General features: G+C 36.2%; 2 protein-coding genes across 2 annotated transcripts; both read left to right on the plus strand.

Annotated features, from left to right (window-relative positions):
- The first annotated feature begins 362 nt into the window (after nucleotides 1–362).
- Nucleotides 363–20108, plus strand: LOC135685318 (ceramide synthase 1). Its single transcript, XM_065201225.2, has 5 exons — nucleotides 363–1784; nucleotides 2742–2901; nucleotides 3319–3499; nucleotides 10191–10352; nucleotides 18753–20108. The coding sequence occupies exons 1-5, from the start codon at nucleotides 1575–1577 to the stop codon at nucleotides 19189–19191; spliced, it is 1152 nt and encodes a 383-aa protein (XP_065057297.1). The 5' UTR covers nucleotides 363–1574; the 3' UTR covers nucleotides 19192–20108.
- Nucleotides 10369–15604, plus strand: LOC135685315 (uncharacterized). Its single transcript, XM_065201221.2, has 2 exons — nucleotides 10369–12040; nucleotides 12456–15604. The coding sequence occupies exons 1-2, from the start codon at nucleotides 10937–10939 to the stop codon at nucleotides 12783–12785; spliced, it is 1434 nt and encodes a 477-aa protein (XP_065057293.1). The 5' UTR covers nucleotides 10369–10936; the 3' UTR covers nucleotides 12786–15604.
- Nucleotides 20109–21013: the final 905 nt, after the last annotated feature.

Genomic DNA, 21013 nt, shown 5'->3' on the forward strand with positions numbered 1-21013 from the left:
GATATCAGTAACTGAAAATTTAAGTGGCAAAAAATTATCGGTTGCAAATTATATTGCTCAATATAGAAAATAAAACTATTACAATTAATAACAATGGACTAGGAACCTGTCTTTGAAGAATCCAGAATCCACATTGATGGACTCTTGTACGCTTGTGAAAGCGCTTTTAAACTTCTTCCTGATTATTATTATTATTATCTGAATACAACACTTCATTCAGTTTGTTAATAAGCAAACCCAAAAATAGAAGGTATCTCTTTTTTACTGATAGCTCATATAGCTGTGTTGGTTGTTAATCTTCAGTGCTTAAAATATCATGATTAGAAAAGTGAAGCAGCCTCTACAAGCTGTATTCGTCCTTGAAGGCAGCTCAATCAATTTTTTTAAAGCATCCCGAGAAATCAAAAGCAACTTGCTTCGAAATAGAGCTGCTTCTGTGTTGTGAATAGCTCATGAAAACTTTCCTACGCATTGATGAATGTCGTTTTCTACAGTGCCAAAGAAAGTAGATTCTTATCCATAAGGCAGAAATGATTCAGTAGAACCAAAGTTAAGTTTTCTATAAGTTCATCTAAAGATTCACCTTGATAATTTTTGCACGGTTTCAATTGGCTCCCTATTTTATCTCGTTGATACTTCATCTTTTGGGATTCCGATCGAGCTCTTGTTCGTTGCCCAAGAAAAATTCCCTCCTTTCTCGATTTTGATATTCCCTATCCGAGGCCTAGGCTCTTCGTGTAGACCAGTTTAGACAGGAACAGTTTCTTGACTTTTAGTAGACTTTCTATTTCATTTTTGAAAAGTTTTCAAATTTATTGAAAAAAATCTACTTTATTGAATTTTCGTAAAAACGGCTTCAGATACTCACTTCAAAGAAATGTATTGAATGCACAATAGCTTTGAATGTCAATATTGACAAGGAGAGTTGCCTTTCAAAGGTTTTTATCGGCGTATCACGCTTGCTGGGAAACAGCTGGAGTATGACTGCAATTAAAAAGCAAATCAAAAAGGCCTTGACAGAAGTTATAGCAGGAGTGGTCAAGAAAATGACCAACAACTTCGGTTCATTTTCATACTAAATTCTTGAGAAGACTTGAAACCCCCTGGCCTTCGTGTCGCTACTCCTCTTCCCTTAAAAATTTACCTTTTAGAAATTTGGGCACTGAATTACCTTTTCAAAATGTAAATCTTCGCTTGTTCCTGCTGGAGGCATATAACAGAACTATTGTAAAATATAATATTTATTTTAGTATTTAGTTTCTTTTTACTGTGTGACTAGTACTAAAGGGAGGAGAAACCTTGGATTAACGACGATTTCTGGGCCTGTCTCATAGAGATAGCCTACCCCCTTTGAGGAATACCTGTAGCGGACGCTGGCAAGGAGGTAATATGCAGCAAATTCCAAAGTGCAAAAGGTCAGGGGTCACGAAAATTTATCAGACGATTAAACGAGCATTGCAGTGGTTTCTAATAGGCCATTTGGAACTGTCTCCACCACACGAGGATGGCAAATATTGGCAGCTCTGCTAAATATTTGGAAAGTGGATGAGCCAAGGTAGTCCTTGAACAGAATCATGGTTTCTTTTCTGTCCATATTCAGTCTCATTTGGGAGACGTGTAAATCGGAATGGCACAACAGAGGACCATCGAAAGACTTCCTAGCGGAATTCTGGTACGAGATGAAGGATTATCTTACACTGCAGAAACAAGATTTTGGATTCATCTTTTTGTTTGCACTCATGATTTCATTGTTCCGACAACAGACAGCTACCAGGCTCCTTAAGGTTAGGGTAGAATTTTGTTTTGAATTTGACGAAGAGCTACTTTATTTATACCTGCTGCCGCGCATATTGTATCATGTCTCCGTGATTCTGTTCCTGCAAAAGTAATCTTTAGTCAACAGATTTATGACCAGCTTCATAATCTATCCCGTAAGGTAAGGAAACAGCATCCTTTATACTGAACTGTATCGACGGTCCTTTGTTGTATCAGCTTCTTTCAGCAACAGTTTGATTTTCAAATTTTCAACTACAATGAAATTTGATTTTCGTACGATGAACATATTAGGCCTTATTAAAAACCCAGATTATAGAATGACCTTTATGGCCGCACTAACCGTAATTGCATCTGTTGACGTTTTATGTCTGGAAACAGCTTAAACAGTAATAAGGGTAAGCCAGAGTCAGAGTACAACAAAATGAGCCAGAGTACAACTAAACCAAAACTCCCTAAAGCTTTGGTAGGTCTCGATAGTGTCTTTCAAAGGCTTTTTATTTGCGGAAATATATTTCTAGAGTTGTTTTCCTTTCAGTAGCCTCAGCCCATCTGGGTATCAGGCTATCCTTTCAGTTGAGGGCTCCAATTCTTGCCAATTAACGGAATATCATTACAAAATGTTTTGCAATTATTTTGTAGTTTTCCCCTACAGAGGTTCAATTGATGTACCTTGTCCATTTGGTTATTTAGAATTCAAGTCACTAAGTTAGACTGTTAGAAAATATCTTTGTAGAGGGTTAACATCTAAAGGCATAAAATACTCATTTCTGTTTCTCATTTCTTCCCATTTCATAAGACAAAAGATTAAGCATATTTTTTTGCTGCAAAAATTATTCATTGCTCTTTTGATAGTGTCAACTCAAAACATCCAAATCTCAGTCATCTACTAACTTTCAAGGCTATTTTGCTTTTCACATTTTTCTTTCAATTGAGAATTTGAATAAGCATTATTATTATCTTTGCAGCCATTAGCACAAAAATTCAAGTTCAGAAGCAAGGACAAGCTAGTTTTCCCAGAGAGTTGTTTTAAGCTGTTGTTGTATTTCATATTTTACACTATAGAGTGTGTCATTTTGCTGTTGTTGTATCCAACATTTCTAACAGACCCATTGGCACCATGGAGAGGTAAGTCTTTGGCTTCCCTTTGATTTATATAAAAAAATTCTCCAGATTACTAAGAATATGTTAAAAAATCAGTCTCCTTCTGGATTATTTTTAAATGTCAAACTGGCTAGGATCTGAGACCAAATTCAGCTCAAAGAATGATGGTGTTTGCTTTTTTTGTCAAATTTTCAGTTAGCATAGAGGGAAGGGTAGTAAGGCAGGGAGTCTTGCTCACCATGTGTTATGTTTCACCAGTTTTGGTCCATTGGCACAGGAACCGAATGCCGCTACAACCAATTTTTGGAAACAGTTTCTAAAATACCTATTTGCAGCTTACAGCTGTGCCCCTTTTTTGCCTACACGTGTCTCCACTGTTGAAATGATTTGTATGTCTATGTTAATGTTAGTATTCATTGTAAACTGTACTTCCTTTTTTAGGCTGGCATGTTGGAATGGCAGTGTCCTCTGAAATTTACTGGATTTATGTTGCAGAGGCAGGATTCTATGTCCATGGTATATATGGAGTTTTTTTCTTGGATGTATGGAGGGATGATTCTACTTTGATGGTCTTGCATCACATCCTAACAATTTGCTTGATTGTTTTCTCATTGGGACTCAGGTACAAACTATATAAGATTAATTCATTTAACTATCCAATCAGTTTATGTGCTTTTTTCTTCTAGAATTTAATTTGTCATTTTTCTTTCAAATTTAGATTGTACATACATTTATCTGGAAAATGATAAATCAAATAGGAACAGGATTCAGCACCAAGATTGCACAAAAAACAGTGGCAGACACTTTGGGGGATGATGGGGCAAGTGGGTGGTCAACCCCACTATTTTTGTGGGCAATGGTTTTTTGTTCTAAAACAATGAGAAAATTTGTTGCCATCTTATCAAAACAATAGGCTTGCCCCCCCCCCCCAAATATTTGAACAATTGTCTGCTCCTGCGTACTAATGTAAATGTGGAATAATGGCTCAACTAGATCATCAGTTAAAATTCCAGCTAACTCTTCAAGCAGTATATAAGCAAACCTTTAGTGCTTCATTTGAAGGATTTATTTGAGTTGATGATCAATTAAGACCACCCAAAATATTAACACAGCAGTGCTCAGGAATAGAATTTAGCAGTTTAAACACAGAGATACTGGTTCAAAGCTATTGAGTTGATGATCAATTGAGACCACCCAAAATATTAACACAGCAGTGCTCAGGAATAGAATTTAGCAGTTTAAACACAGAGATACTGGTTCAAAGCTAAATGTTACTCATGAGAAGCTGGATCCATATTGCTCTCTTGCATCATGTTCAGAATTTCGATCATTCCTAAAAAGCAAATGTTAGGGATTTTCTTTCTTTGTTTTGTCAGGAAGCAGAATTTAGGATATGCTTCACAAAATGCAAAGTATATATCATACTGCAACACTTTTGTACTCTGAACACCATATAATAAGATGCTGTACCTAGCCAGTGGGGGAGAAAGACAAACTTACAGATAAGCAATGCATGCAAAACTAAACACAAGTAATCATTTAGCAAAAAGATAAACTAAACACAAGTAAGCAAAAACTTTAACATTACATTTGTTAACATGTCACTCAAAACCTTAGTGATGTCTGTCAGTCCCAAAAATGGCCTTCTCTACTGCCACATCTCTTGCATTATATCAACTGCCAGTTGAGAGCCAGGTACTGTTTGACGTTTTAATGATTTTTGCAAAGGTACTCTATGTGCCTTCCCATTCAAATTTCAGCAACAGTGACAAAATGAAGCAGTAGTTGTTTCTATCAGGTAAGAAGCAATAGTCATGAATGTGGTCCTGTAGATGGTGGAAACTAGTTCGTCAAAATTTTGACCTTGTCATTGGCCTGTCAGAGAACCTATAAAATGGGATGTCAACAGCACAACAGAATCAATAAATGATGCATTGCATTTGCAACATACAATTTTAGTATTTGGTTAATAGTACACACATGTAGAGGAGGGCAATTATGATGCTGCAGTGCTTGCATGTCCCGGAATGGACTTTCAGGATACATATTTTGATGCCCAAATGTTATAAGAAAGACCATGGGAGTACAGGAATCATTCAGGGAGTTGTTATGGATAGAGGGAGAAATATATATGCTTAGGACAGACAACGTCTGTTTTGCAAGCAAAATAGGATATTATGTGTACATTAAATTACAAACTGAAAAACCTAACAATTACTTGATTGCATGAGTGTGATAACACATGTTCCATGAATGCCCAACTTTCATCAACAAAACCCACTTCAAACTATCACTACCTCTCGAGTCTGTGAATAATTTGAGTCTTTTTCTCCCTTTTCTCTTTCATTCAATTTCATGTACAGATTTTGTGCTGCACTTTTTGAGCCAATTTGATAAGTGACTGACTGATTCTGAAGATCTGTGACAAACGATGAGATTTCCCTCTTTCAACTTTATGTACTGACAGATTTTTGGTCTCAACGAAACTTCTTCTCTTTCTTATGTTTGGATTTGCTGTTTGTACTTCTGAAAATGAAGATAATGTTTTACGTGGCTTAAAAAGCTAGTGGATGTCAGCTTTAGCACCTAGAATCTTGGCCTAGAAAGACTGGTCTAGAATGCAACAAGAAAAATGGTCCAGAAGGAGCGGCAAAAGCTAAGAGAAGAGTATAGTATTTATTAAAACAAAGAGATCACAGAAAAATTCAGTACGTATCATTTTCAGAGAAATTGAGTACGTCTTGAGTACAAAGAAAATCATGCTACGAAAACACCAGGCTAAAAGCCTGGTTAAGATCGAAGACCTTATATAAAGATCTTCCAAACTATCGCAGCATCTTATGTCTAACAGAGTGCATTTTCCGAGGAGATAAAAGTTGCGTTTCTGCAAAGCATGGAGGGTCTGTTGTCTGCTGTAGACAGGTCAAAAATATGTTTGTTGCCATGGTGGTAAGATTTTGGGCCATTGTGAGTTAAGCGAAGGAAAAATTGTTGTCCACAACCGCACTTGCCTTACCCTCTTTGGTAACTGGTTGGGGCAAGATTATCTTGGTTGGGGTGGATCTAAATGATCATATTGGTAAAAAGGCACGTAGCTATCATATCTTTCGTGCTGAAAATGCGTATGGTCAAAGAAATTGGTAAGAGGAGAGGACTTTTGAAAGCTCAAAATAGAGATGAGAATCAATAGAACATAGGAAACTGGATAAATTTATTTAAAGATCAATTTAATCATGATACAAATGAAGATCTGGAGATAGTAGAGAACTGCAATGATGTACTTGGAGAAGAGCTAGTTAAAGAAGACCACAGTTAGGGGAAAAGCTTCAGAGAAATATAAGGACATTTTGCTGAAAGAATAGAAAAACACGCCACCTACTTCCATCATCAAGCACCATCTTAGCTCGCCCAGTGCTATTACTCCCGAACATCTTTTTATTGTCACCCCCTCCCCCCCCTGTCTCCGAATTTTTTCCTATCGTTCCCGATCTCGCTTCCTCTCTATCACACCTTCAAGATCAAGCCTAGGTAAGTACCTGGATGATTTTCCAAACGTTGGGTTCACGTGCCCCTTAAGCACTCCTGGCTTCTACGTTCCTGTTCTTTTCCTATTACCTTGTCCAAAACTTTACGATTATCAGTTCATTCAAGAACCTTTTCATTGCACATTCAAACGGCCCAACTTATTTTCAGCTACTTCTGTAACACCACATTTCCAAAGCATGAATTCTATTGATAATCCTTTTGCTGAAAAATCAAGCTTCTCTCCATTATTTGAAATTATGTAAGTGTTTAGCAACCTTAATGTCAAGTTAGGTCTGGTGTTACTTCTCAAATACACTCTGGGCTTCCACAAGGGAATTTCCGCCATCCTACGTCTTTTTTTTACTTTCTCAAATTTTCCATTCCTAGTAATTTTCCATTTCCATTCCGCTTCACAGGTATTTTTATTCTATTACTCGTTCTAGTTCTTTGTCGTCTACTTTTATTGCTCACTTAACCTTATCTTTCTTAGCTATCATCAGTTTCGTTGCCCTCCTCGCATCAAAACTTGTTCCATATTTAATTTAGTGCATTTATCATTTCTTGTAATCCGTCCATACTTTCTGCAATCAAAAATTTGTCGCTGCAATGCTGTCTTCTTGATGTTTTCTCAATTGATATTCAACCCCATGTCGTTTGGTTAGTGCTTCTATGAAGCCTTGTCTGATGCCTCCTGTAATTCCAGTCCTTTGTCGCTTCTTATCCTGGCCTTCTGTTCCCTATGGAAATTTGCAGTTATTTTTGTAGTCCTTTTTTTACGTTTTTCAAAAGAATCTTGCTTCCTGAAATATAAGGCTAATTGTTCTGTCTTCGTTGCATTCTATAGCTTTAATAACTTTCGGTAGTTGGACGAATGTTTTCTTGAAAAATCTTGGTACGATCTCGTATATTGTAGATCTTACTGAAGTTCAGTTTAAATTTCTTTGTCTTCCAGATTTGTCGATAATTTCCAATATTTCTGCGCTTATGCATTTTTTATTTTTTGGTAGGCCTTTGATAATTCCCGTTTTTACTCTTCTTCTGTTTTGTTGTACTTCGTTGACCTATTCAGTATCTAATGTCAGCTTTTTTTCAACATTATAAAGACCTTTCCTGTGTGTTTTTATGGTTTTTTTATACAGCATTTTCCCAATATTTTCTTTGATTCCTAGCAGAACATTTTTAGTCTTAAATGCTAGGTCTTTTATCTATCTATCTACAAGCTTAGGCCGTGCAGTTTGTCTAAATGTTCTTCCATTGCTGAATTCTCCAGCTCAGCTATTTTGTCCGTTGTTACTGTCAGCATTTGCCCGATTTTCAAAGCTTCTCTTTTCAAAGCCTCAATCTTCATCAAGACCTCAGCTGTCCTGCATTTGATATTCATTTCTTCCTTATCTTTTGTTCAATTTTCTTCTGCTCTTATTTGAATGCATTCCTTAATATTTTGCCACAATTAATTTTTTTCTTTTTTGCAAGCTTAGATGTGGACTTTTTCAGTGTCTTTGATTTTACTTTTTTAATATTCCACGTTTTAACCTTTTGCCTTTTCTGCTTCAAGTTTTGTTTTAATTTCTATGACAGCTGGATCATGGTCTTATCTACATACAGCTCCTGGTCTGTTTTTTGTTTGGGAACACCTTTCCTTTTTTAAGATTCTTTGTCCTAGCATCTTGTGATATCAATGTATTCCTGGCGCTTTCCTTTTGTTCAAACCTAGTAATTGTATCAATCAATCGATATCTTGTAAAGAATTCAATTAATCTCCATTGAAGTTGTCCTGGTCCAGATTTCCAAAAGAATTGTTGCTCTTAATTGTCTACTTTAGTATTGAAATTTCACAATTTTATCGTAGCTCTGTTATTGCCCTCTGGTAATTAATATTGCTCTCTTTCTTCATCTGCTATGAAGAAGACAAATTTCTATGAGAAGTGGTTTGTTGCTTTTTTCTCGAATCTCCATCATCATTTTTGGCTCTTTTTCAGTATGGTACCATAACATTGACTTCTTTGTTCCTTCATTTACTACAAATGTCGTTACTTGTCTGGTTTGTATCTCTCCTGAATAGATGACTCCAACTAACCTTTTACTTTGGGTATACTTAATTCCAGTGTGTTTCAGAAAGACTCAATTCATTTTAATCATTTCCTGCCCCTACATTAGCTGGTTTTCCAGGTGTGGACTGTCTTCTGTCACTCCACTGGATGATGGTGCAGGGTTGCCTTCTGTCCCACATCCCCTCCACCGGGCCAGATAAAGGCTCTTCTGGCTCCCGTTTGCCTACAATGCCTGCCAAAAGTACTTGTAACACCCACCAATTTACGCTGCATTTGATATCTTTTATTCCTTTCATGGAAAAAAAATTGCTACTTCCACCCCCTTCCCCCTCAAACAATGTTGATGATTTAGAGAAATATCATAAAAGAAGCGCAAAAGAAAGTGCTTCCTAAAATCCTAACTCGTTTGATAGTAAACCAGCATTGTTCCGTGGGGGAGAGGGGGATGATTGGTTTTGACCTTGGAAATTGATGTCAGTGTTCCAAGACTTTTGGCAGGCATCGTAGGTCTGGGGTTTGGTTTGTCGTCAAGAGGTCCTTTGGCAGCTCTAAACACGTTATAGTCTATGAATTATCATCAGTAAGCTCTTTCTATTGGCTTTCGAATTATCAATATCCACCAAAAGTAGGGTGGGTATCAATATCCGTGAGTTCCAGACCCTTTACTTTAAAGTTAGGGATCTGGTGCATAAGGTAGCCAGGAGTAGCTTGCAAATGGAACCTTTAAAGCAATTTTCGTTTGTCCGCCCTTTATTTGATTTGTGTTCGCAAGCTTGTTGTGAAATTGAAAAATCCATGCTTGCAATGAGAATTTCTCTTAGTTTTTATGCAATCAACAATATTTTCCATGTTTGTGCACAAGACCTGTCATTTATTCATTTCGCAGGACGCCCACGAAAAACAATTGATAATTTAACTAGCAAGTAGTTGTTCTGGGGAAATTAAAGATTTTCAAGAAACTAGGTCATTGAAAACGGGATTCAATTATCCAATTATTGGGAAATTGTTTGAAACATAATTTTTTCACCTGTTTCAGTCAACTTCATTGTAGTTCTGTAGCCAAGCAACAAATTAAAAAATGTTTTCTGAGGACCATAGCTACTTAAATATGACAAATCATTTCATTAGAGGTAATTGGGTAGATTATTAGAAGTCTGTTTTAATCCAGGCATCTCACCAAATTCTGCCACTCTATGTTAGCTGGATTTGTTCAGCAAAGTCGTGCAAGTATCCTTATGTGCTATAAATCTACAAAGAGAAGCATCACTAGTATATAATCGTAATTTATAAACCTTAGTGTACTTATTTGTACGGCACTTTCCAGAGTAAAAAACAGATGATGGTTTATCAGGAAATTTTCTACCCCATGTTTTGTTCAAACACTGATCACTTCTTCGAAAAGTAGAAGGGGGATGACCCCCCCCCCCCTGAGACCCCTTCTTCTACAGCCCTGCAGACAAGTGACTTTTAAGCCTGAAATTTGATATATTTTTGGCATGTTTTTATAATCTGCTGCAAAGTTTTGCACTTAAAACAATAGCAATAGCTAGTTAAATATGAGCCACAGCTAGTTAAATATGACAAATCATTTCCAGTTTTGCAATAGCTAACAACAAGAGCTTTTTGTCTAAAAAGAGCAGAGATTTTGCTAATAATTATTCTATTTTTATTTGTTCTATTTTAATTATTCTATTTTGCTAATAATTACTCTAGTTATGCTTTCCGTTTTTGTTCCAGGTATCACCGAATGGGTCTGGTGGTTCTTTTTCTACACGACATTGCCGATGTTTTCTTGGAATTCACAAAAGTTGTAAAGTGTTTTCAAAACCGAAAGAACAGTAACAAACCAATTTATGGTCACATTGTTACACTAGGATTTGTCTGCTTTGCATTATCTTGGTAAGTTTTGCATGTTTTTGGCACTTTATATTGCTAATACTCAATTGAAAAATCTCTTCAATGCTTTTTCAAGACCATCACACAATCCTTCAGTTTTCCAAGATGTCGCAGATCTGTTACCTAACTCACACACTGCCTTCACACGGGGTCAGAGATAGGTTCTGAACTGTCAACGGAGGAGGTGGGCTTTCATGTGCTCCGAGGGCATGCAATACTAGAAGTCTAGGAACATTCTCCTTCAAGAAAAATGAATCTTCTAGCCGATGGAAAGGCTGAAATGGTCTATTCAACTCTTTTTCTGGAACCTTTAAATATACGCTCCTTAACCGGAAATCGCATCTGATTGGTTAACTGTGCCGACCCTTGGCGACGTGGTAGCAACCGATCTGAGTTGAATGTTTACATACGGCGTTTCACTGTGATCGAAGATAAAATCAAATTCTAACGTCGAAATTCACAAGTTTTATGTAGTTTTCTTGTGTCATTTATCATCACTAGTGGCAAGCAGAACTTTCGTTTGATATTTGTTGTATCAATTTTTACGCTCATTTGTTATCAGAGGGCCTGAATAAAGTGAAACGATTATGCCCAAATCCTGTGCTGTTTATCAATGTAGCGCTACATCTGAAAATGAGAAGAATCGTTCATTCCACCAGTTTCCAAAAGATCCTAAACTGAGACAAGCATGGATTGCCAGAATACGTAGAGAAGGTTTTACTCCTAGTGCTTCGTCGTATGTATGCTCCTTCCATTTCTCTGAGGAGGATTTCAATAAATGCAGCTCAAGCACGACTCCTCGTGAGTTCCAGAAAAAGACCCTCAAGAAAGGATCAATCCCCTGTTGGAATCTTAGAGGAGCTGAAGGAGATCAGAGATTGTCTACTCGCACAACGCTTGTCTCACAACGTTCAAGGTGCCCGGAGAACCCAGCTACCTCTATCGAACTTCCCTTGCCTATACCTCAGCCTTCAGCAGCATCGGTTTCAATGGAATGGGATAATAATGAGCAAGCTACTTCAAATGCACATCAAAATCAACTAGAGGTGCTGAAAAATGCTCTTTCAATTGCCAACAAGCAGGTAGCAGCTTTGGAAATTGCTGTGTTTAAATATGACGTTATGAGTGCTGAGGACATTAAAAATTACACGGGTTTAGAGAAGACAAAATTCGATGCAGTAAAAGAGATGATCGATCGTTTCAAGCCATTAAATTATTGGACTGGAAAAGCTGTTACCAGTATTAGTGGTTCTGATCAACTCTTGATATTTTTAATGAGGCTGAAGCTTGATCTTCCATATTTTGATTTAGCAAGAAGGTATTCTGTAAGCACAACAACAATACAAAACATTTTTTTAACATACTTGAATATTTTTCATGAAACATTTTTTACTGGATGCATGGACAAGATGCCATCATTAGAGAAAAATAAATGTACCATGCCAGCATCTTTTGCAGACATACCAAATTGCAGAACATTGATAGACTGCACAGAGCTTTTTATTGATACACCAAGAAAGGACCTGGAAGCAGCAGCTGTAAGCTACAGTAATTATAAGCATAGGCTCACTGCTAAGTATCTGATAGCAGTTGCCCCTAATGGAAGTATTACTTTTGTAAGTGATGGCTACCCAGGCAGCACAAGTGACAAAGTGATTACAGATCAGTCACAAGTCATATCAAGTTTGAAGGTAGGGCTTTCATTAATTTCGAAAGTCTTAGGGAAGAATGCTAACCAAGAACATCCAATTGTCAAAGACCATTAGTGAAGCTAAAATAAATTACAGCCAGAGATGTGGCAGTTTCATTAATAAAATAGTTGCAAGTCTAAACAATTTGACTCAGGTCTGAACAATTTGACTGAATTATCTCAATAAGCCTGGGTACTGGGAACACCAACATACATACATTATTTCCCTCAGCCTATTATTGCTATCTAAAGTCAAAACTTTTGTATCATTTACCTGACATAGACTTCAATTAATTGGTGTGTTTAATGTTTAACTGGTCTCATAAGGTTTCATATTTGTAACATTATCTTCTATCATTTCATCATCCTGTGTTTCTTTTCATTTAAATAAGTTAGTCAATTCAATTTTCTGGCAGGCTGGTGACCTAATATTGGCTGACAAAGGCTTCATGATTCATGACCTTGTACCAAAGGGAATATTTCTAAATCTTCCACCTTTTCTTTCTGGCAAGAAACAGTTCTCCAAAGAAGAAGCCATGTTTTGCAAGAAAATAGCCAGTCAGCGCATACATGTGGAGAGAGCAATAGAAAGATTAAGAAATTACAAAATACTTAATTTGATAACAACAAATTTGAGACCTTGGTGTAACAAACTTGTGCAGACATGTGCTGCTTTGGTAAATTTGCAATCAGCAATAATTAATGGTGTTTTTGATAAATACATATTTCTTGTTGCTAAAAAATGAATCAACAGATTTCATAAACTAGTTTATACATTGTGGTAAAAATTCATTAGCATAAAAATCTTTTAACTTTGGAATGTTAGTCTCAGCCCATGATGTGCTACGGCTAACATAAATAACTTTTATTTCCCTTGTTGTCCAAACAACAAAATGTGCCCAGGTAGCATTTGCAGCTATCATTTCACCTTGAACTTGGTGCCAGTAACTGTGACTTTCATTAAGAGTTGCATCCAGTTTAAGGTAAAAGCTTGTAGATCTTTTATTTTCCACCTCTTCCTTGATAATCTCTGCAACTGTATGGTCACGATGTTTCCAAGGGCATTTAATTTCCAATACACCAACATCATTAGTTGCAACATCCTTTAAATTTATTATTCCATCTGGGGAACACCCAAGAAAACCACAAGGTAATAATATTAAACCAACAGACTTTACAGTGTTACCTGTCAGTTTAATATATTCTTGAAGAGCTTTCTCTTCATGCATCTGTCCCCACATTATCGAGTCCTTGCCAGCCAATGAATATTCACCTTTAAGTGTTTTGAATAGAGATGGTGGATATGGTTTACCATTCAACACATGTCGTTCATATGCTGCAAGAACCAGCCCAAAACTGCTTCCTGTCAGGCGAAGGTACCTGTGTTTTCCCCATAAACTTGACTTGTACTGGTCTTTTGTGTTCTCAGCTAGCCAAGCAATTTGCTCACTTGAGACTGAACACCTTTCAAAAAACTTATTTTGGTCTTCTTTAAATAGCCCAAGTAGCTGAAAAACTTGCACTGGTTCACATAAAGATTCCCCATCCAATAATGTACTTGGGGGTTCTGGGCCAATGATCCATTGCAAAGGACAGGCAGCTGATCTACTTAGCTGGTCAAAGAGAAATTGTTTATCTGCCTCATCTACTTTTCTAGAAGCTGCTTTGTAATCAGGCCTTGGATGGGGGAATAAATCAGAGATTGTTCTCACCTCCTGTTTAGCCGCTTTTTTAGGACGAGCAATCCATGAGTTTGGGAGGTCTGTCTTTGAGAATCCCTTCTTATTGACATAAATAGATGCTGCTGCCATATGGCTACAGATCCATTTTCCACGGGGGCATTCGCAAATCGCCTGCTTGATCCCACCAGATCCATCAATCGTCAAGGAAACGCTGTAGCTTTTGTCCTTCATTGTTGCTCTGACCTTTGCATTGACTGTCAATTCATCGATTCTTAAGTCCAAAACAAAGTCAGACTTGAATTTCAATTCACCTTTCCTGACAGTATTTGTGTCATCTTTAAAAAAATCCAAGATTCCCGCTAACGTGATGATTTCAGTATCCATTATTCTCAAATTGAACAACCAGCGTTTTGAAGCAAACAAATTGGGAAAGTAACAAAGTTTAACGATTTGACACAAATTCTGCTTGCCTTGAGCGATAATAAGACTTTAATGATGATTAATGACACAAGAAAACTACATAAAATTGAGAATTTCGACGTTAGAATTTGATTTTATCTTCGATCACAGTGAAACGCCGTATGTAAACATTCAACTCAGATCGGTTGCTACCACGTCGCCAAGGGTCGGCACAGTTAACCAATCAGATGCGATTTCCGGTTAAGGAGCGTATAAGGATACATTATGATAAACTCTATGATAAACTCCAGGGGCGGCGGGCAGTGTTATTACCGTTATTACTGTAATAACACTTTTTCCAAAGTCTTTATCAGTTTGGTGCATTCATCTGCTAGACACAACCAATGACGTAGAAATAATATGGTATCTTTCCTCTATTCATCTGAAGGGGATGATAATTACCTGCTAATCCTTAACCACAGGAAGCCTATTATGTTTTTCAATGGTATTTCAAATGGTTCAAAGCTAGTTCGAGGCTCTCGGTCTCATTATTACTTTCGCGTTTCTAATAACGGAAACAGCAAAGTCTTTGTCACGGGACTTACCGATGACGTAAAATTAAATTGTTCTTGGTCCTTGAAATAAAGGAGCCTAGCAGCCCCGTTATTACTTCTGGGATTCTAATAACGCGGCCATTTACCTTTTGCCCGTGCTGTTTTATGATTTTGCTTGTAAGTTAGCTGTTTCAAAATGAATCGTGTTGTGAAAGATCAAGTGAATGACCATCGTCTGGGTGTTCAAAGTGTTATTATTTTGTATCTCTAATTATTTTGAAACAGGTGGAATTAACTCACTAGCAACGTCTTGAACTGAAAGACCGTGCCAGATATATCTCCTCATGTATTTTTCTATAATAAATTTTTAGCCTGCATCCTTTCAAATTTTATTTGTACATTTGTAAACTGTAGCTATTCAAAATGTTGCAAGTTGCTTATGTAAAGGCATTTGAAATGAATGATGAACTGAACTGAACCTTGAATGTATTCAGGGGGCTTTCACGCAGTGGTTTCCGTTATTACAATCGCGAGTCTAATAACGGGCCCACATGGTGGCTCAGAGGAAGGGGCCGCCAAATATTTTTCACGACTAATCACCACTCGAAAGCCCTTCAGACAAATGTTACAGCCCTCCAGTTTGTTTAAAAACACCAACAGGAAATCAGGCTCTTCATAGATTTCTTTTTGATATGCTAGTAAGGAAGTATCTGCATTTATTTTCTAGGAGATACAGCACTAAAATTGCCAATTAATTTAAAACTTTCAGCATTCGCTCAGATTCTTAGTTGTTTACAAAAATGTGTATACCCGACCAATTTATGTCTTTTAGTGACTTTTTGTTTGTTGTTTAGAGTCAATTGAAGATATGCAAATTTCCCCAACGTATGGCTGGGCCAAATCGGGGGGGGGGGGGGTGTTGCAAAACCCCTATAACCCTCCAGCTGAGGAGGTTCAAAATTCCTTCATAAAGAAATTGTTAATTTTCCTTTTTCATGCATTTTCCATACATTTGAAAAAGTAATACCAAAAAAAATTTACTCCCAGCCGCCCCTGATAAACTCTATGACGAACTTCTACATTTGGATGTGGCTGTCAAAACTAGACTTTCTAGCAAACAGCTTCACTTGGAAAAAAGTAGAAAACGGTATGAAGATCGCACAAGTTTGACATGTTAAAATCGAAATAGATTCGCAAAACGATAGTGTTGAGCATAATTGAATTCTTAAACCGTCCCCAAATGATGTTTCCTTCTTTCGTTCATTTATACAAACATATCCCTTACCTAGATTAGATTTAAGCTGTGAATGGGGTCCTTGGGAACATCTAGCAACATCATATGATTTTAACTTGCTTGTAAAATATTTTTTTCTTAAATAAGACTACGTTTTTCGCAGCACAGAGAAAATTCTTAATGCCAACGGTATAGGTCGCTGGCATTACCAATACAATTGTCATACCTTAAGGGCGTAACAAACTTTCTGCCTTGGACATTGCTCTAAATTTCTCTAAATCTAAAGTTGCCTTTAAGGATAAACCTTCTCTGGGTGGTCTGTTTGTATACAGTTTGATAAGGTTTGATTGCAGCATGTTTTTGTCCATCTTCGTCCACCTAAGTCACATGCATTATCAAGTTCCTTTTCGAACGATCTTTTGCTCGAAGCATTGATCAATAGCTTCTCTAGGCTCATATATTTGTTATAACTTTCCTGGTCGAATGTTTTCTTAATGCATGTTGCTACCAAGTATAAAATTCTGCCAGTGAATCCTTTAATGAATTTCTGTATTGCTTGGTGCTACACCCCTTGTTGTTTCTTATCTAAAGATCAGATGAAAGATAAAGTTGTTTTGGTTGGATGAACTGGTGTTTTGGCATATGAAAATTCTGTGTTCGCCAGTGCCGAGTAGCAAAGAAAATACCGTTTATTTTCATGGATGCCCATATTTTCGCTGTCATGTTTTCAAAGGTGTGTCCTTCTGCAACAGTTTTGTCTCCTTTTGAAGTCAGTTCAACAGGTGTTTTCTGGGAAGTGTTCAGAAGAAGTGTTTTCTGGGAAAGATTCAAACTGACAAGCTTCTTGATACCAATACCGACATGGTTTTTATAAAAGTGATAAATGTATCAGCGAAAACTTTGACAGACATTTCCCAATTTCTCTAATTATCGGCGACATTGGTGCATTCTCCGAAGTTGACAGTCCCCATTGCCTTATGCAAGATTATTTGTCCATTGCATTATGCCTCCGGGTTTTTCCCCAGAAATCTTGATATGCTTTCTCGGCCAGAAGCCCATTGTTTTTGTTCGTTTTTTGGCCTCAAAATTGAATAAATCAACAGACAAACTGATTTTTAGCTCAAGTCTTTTTTTCTCTTTTCTTGCATCTCTGCGTTAAAAGCTATCAAAACATGATGAGATGTCACGTGTCAAAACTCAAAGGTCACTTTTACTACTAATTTACTAACCAAGATATCTGCATTACAAGAAAGCATCTCAAACGAATTGTGTAGATCTTTGTCGACATCGACATGTCTTTTTGTTCATTTAGATCTTTATTGCAAAGAGACATCTTTATGTGTTCACTTCATCAGTAGTTTCATAAATCACTATTGTATTGAATTTTTCCTCTTGGTTCTAAGGCAACTTTCCGTTAGTTTTGATATGAAATCAGCTGCACTTGGTAGCATCTTTAAAACCTCAATTATCTCAGAATTTCCGTTAGTTCTAAGCTTCAAAATATTATGAAACATCAGTATGACCTTGAAAAGGCAAACTTCGACATGCTATTGTTGTTAAAAAAAGTGTGTTTTCATAAAAAAATTTCGACTTTTCTTTAGCCCTTGTGAATGCTATCATAGCATTGCTATGGGAAGCTCTTGCAAGTTCCACGGAGAGCCTTTTGTTCGTTTTGGAAGGAAAGTCAAAATCTGCACAAAGTCTCTTTGCTAATCATGGCTTTATGCGTCTTAAACTTCTTTATAGCTGTTCTTTACTTATCAAAAACACTGTATATGAATGTCATTTTAGGATAGGAAGCATCTAATATTTTCTGTTTGCAACTTTTAGCACCTATGCAGCAGAAGGTTTGATCTCTATTCTTATGGTAGTACACTGAGGCATGTTTGATAGCTGAAACTTATGACACCCCTTTTTTGTACTGCATCATATGAAATGGTATTTGACAGTTGATTCTGTTTGATTTGGAATTTTGCAAATTTGGAAATACTGTGGATATTATTCTTTTCTCTGACATAAGGTGCAATTTTTCTTCATCTTTGCACTCGCTGTCATCCTCAGAAACTTTCGTTTCATTTCTATCTTTAATTTCATTCTTTATTTTTGTTGCAAAAGAGCACATAAATTTAACCTTCCCACAATCTAGTACTTCTGTTTTCAAAATTATTTGTTTTTGGTGTGTTCCGTTTGTTGTCTGGTTATTCCGCTTGTTCTAAAGTTGTTCCTTCTTTCAGTAGTGATGCTTGAGTCCCAATAGCCCTCCTTTATCGTGGCTCTTGCTTCAGTTCTTAAACAATTAACATGGACATGCAAGTTTGAGTGCCTTAGTTCAAGTAAGAACAAAGAGGAATGTTAAGATACCCAAAATTAGGGAAGAAACAGTTTAGTTCCCATGTTCGAGTTGCAATTCAGTTGGTAATAACAAACATCGAGACATCGTTGTTCAAATATGCGTATGTGCTGATGTCAAGGCCCAAAAAGTCAACACACAGATGCTAAACTCAAAAGTTAGTTAAAACGAAAACGAAAATCATTACCGATTTACCTCAAGCCTTAGGGCACGGGGCTCGAAAATAATTAAGATTTATCTCGGTGTGGTAGACAGCAGCTTATATCATTATATTATTCAAAAGTACTGTTGTAATTAAACTTCATTGCTAGAATCATATGCTTGATTGATCCACATATATACAGTATTATATTGTAAGCAATTGTTGCTGTTGAATGAAATTGATTGATAGATTGGTAGCTTTGTACTTTTATAATTCATTTCCGTCATTCCCCTAAAAGGAAAGCTACTATGTTATAACTAAATTTCAAAGCCAAAATGTCAATTGTTTTTAGGATTATATGCAGAATGGTTGTCTATCCTATTTCTGTTTTATTTTCTGCTGGACACGAAGGAAGAAAAATCCTGCCTGATGCACCCTTTTATTTCTTCTTCAATGGCTTACTTTGGATTTTGTTTGGAATGAATTTTTACTGGTCATGTTACATTGTTCGTTTGGTGTATCGCGTTTTGACAAACCGTTCAAGAGGTATTGAAGACCCAAGGGAAGAGTCATTAACTAATGAAGAATTTCAAAATGTAGATGACATCCAGCACGTAAAACCGGCTGAAAAAGCAAAAGTGATTAATGGCAACAGTGGTATTCATCCTTTCATTCAGAAGAGAGCAAAGAGTGGTAGTGCAAGATCTTCTACGTTTGAATCCAAAAACAACAACAAATTTAAAGAGAGTGTTATATTTGAGCTTGCAGCAAAGAAAGAACATTTTAATTGATTTATTACTCAAATATGGTTCACAGTGATGAGAGAGTTTAGCAAAAAATATTAATTTTGGTTTTCTAAAATATGGCTTTTGGCTCCCATAATTTTATTTTTTTATGTTTGTAGAAGCATGCCTAGGTTTTTTCATGGGAATGAAGTGAAGATGCTGCTGGTTTCAGTCACTTCACCATGCACAACTTTTTCAGCTTCCATGCATGCTTTTCTACTCCCCACCATTAGAAGCTGAATTTTTCAAGTAAATCCCTGTATTGCTGTCCTTTTACAGCTAGTTTATTTGTTTCATTGATAAGTGATCAAAATAAAAGACATTGAAAAGGTCTTGTGGTTTTTGCCACCTGCTCAAAAGGCTGTCAGCATTTTAACAATAAATTTGTGCCATTTATTCAGAAGAATCTGCACCAGGAGGTGTGAACAGAGTTCAAGCCTGTTTGCCAATACTTGCTGATACAACTTCTGTTTTGACAATTTCAAAATGACTAAGCATTATTACCTACAGTATAATCCGGTTATAACGTACTTTAAGGGACCAGCATATTAAGTATGTTATATCCGAAGTACGTTGTAACAAGGGTAAGTAAAAATTGATTAAAACCAAGCACACCTTTTGCTGGGATCCAGCACACCAGTGCGTTATATCCGAAAGTCTGTAATAACCAAGTACGTTATAACGGGATTCTACTGTACTTAAGTACAGAAATGTTCCAAAATAGTTCTTAATATATGCTTTGAATTTTTGCCAACTTTATGCAATTTAATAGAAATGAAAATTTGCTTTATATAATTTATTTCTCAAGAATTTCATAGCTGTATTTCAAATTTATTTGAGACTGACTTAATATATATAAATAGATGATTTAAATTGTTTCTAGTTTGAAATGCTGTTGTATTTGTTACACAGATGATTGTTGACAGATGATTGTTTTTGTTTTAATCCTTCTAAGATTGCATCTATGCTACTAGCATTGGGACTCAGCCTTTGATAAGATATGCATCCACATTTGGCATGAGCTGTTGCTCAGCATGAACAGGTTCTTACATCTCAGTTATTCAGCAAGAACAAGAAGCTTGTAACTTTCAACAAATAAAATAACTTAACTTTGTTGCACCCTTATTGAGTGATTCTTTATTTTCAATTATTGTATTGTCAAACAGCCATTGCCTGAGGCAGAAGTAACTTGAAGAAAACAAAAACAACAGAGCTTCAAAATGCAGCAGGTTTTAAACTTCATTTTTTCATACTTCTGAAAAAAGATTATTAATCTGAATGTCCAGCAATTTATTTTGTTTAAAAAAATCATGTAACTACAAAATTGTCTAAATTTCTACAAAAATGAGTCAATAAATCTGATTGACAAGTAATTCAATATTGATTAATTTTATGAATTTCTATATTTACTGAATTTAAATAAATAATACCATAAGCTGTTCCAGTTTCATTAACTGAAAGATTATAAAAAATGCTATACAGTCATTTGATATCCAAACAAAGGAAAACATGAAATTTTTTTAGCATTTCCGTATAACAAAATTATTAAAAAGTATAAATATTAGAAACAAAAATTCACAAGATGAGTATTTATTACAAGTATTTCTAGTTTTTATATGTAAGTAACGAGTAGCAAATTGGCCACAGTAGCAAATTGCTTGATAGACTACCATGTATTAATAAATGTGACAAGAAGTTGAAAAAATGTTGAAAATAATGAAAATGGCAATGCACCTAGAATAAACAACAACAAACACAGATAAATCATAGATAGCTAATATTTCACCCTGGAAAATGGAACTTCTATGGAGCTGCAAATTGAAATTCA

The sequence above is a fragment of the Rhopilema esculentum genome, chromosome 15 (genome assembly GCF_057945365.1).
Source record: "Rhopilema esculentum isolate cy_ngs chromosome 15, ASM5794536v1, whole genome shotgun sequence".
Taxonomy (NCBI): domain Eukaryota; kingdom Metazoa; phylum Cnidaria; class Scyphozoa; order Rhizostomeae; family Rhizostomatidae; genus Rhopilema; species Rhopilema esculentum.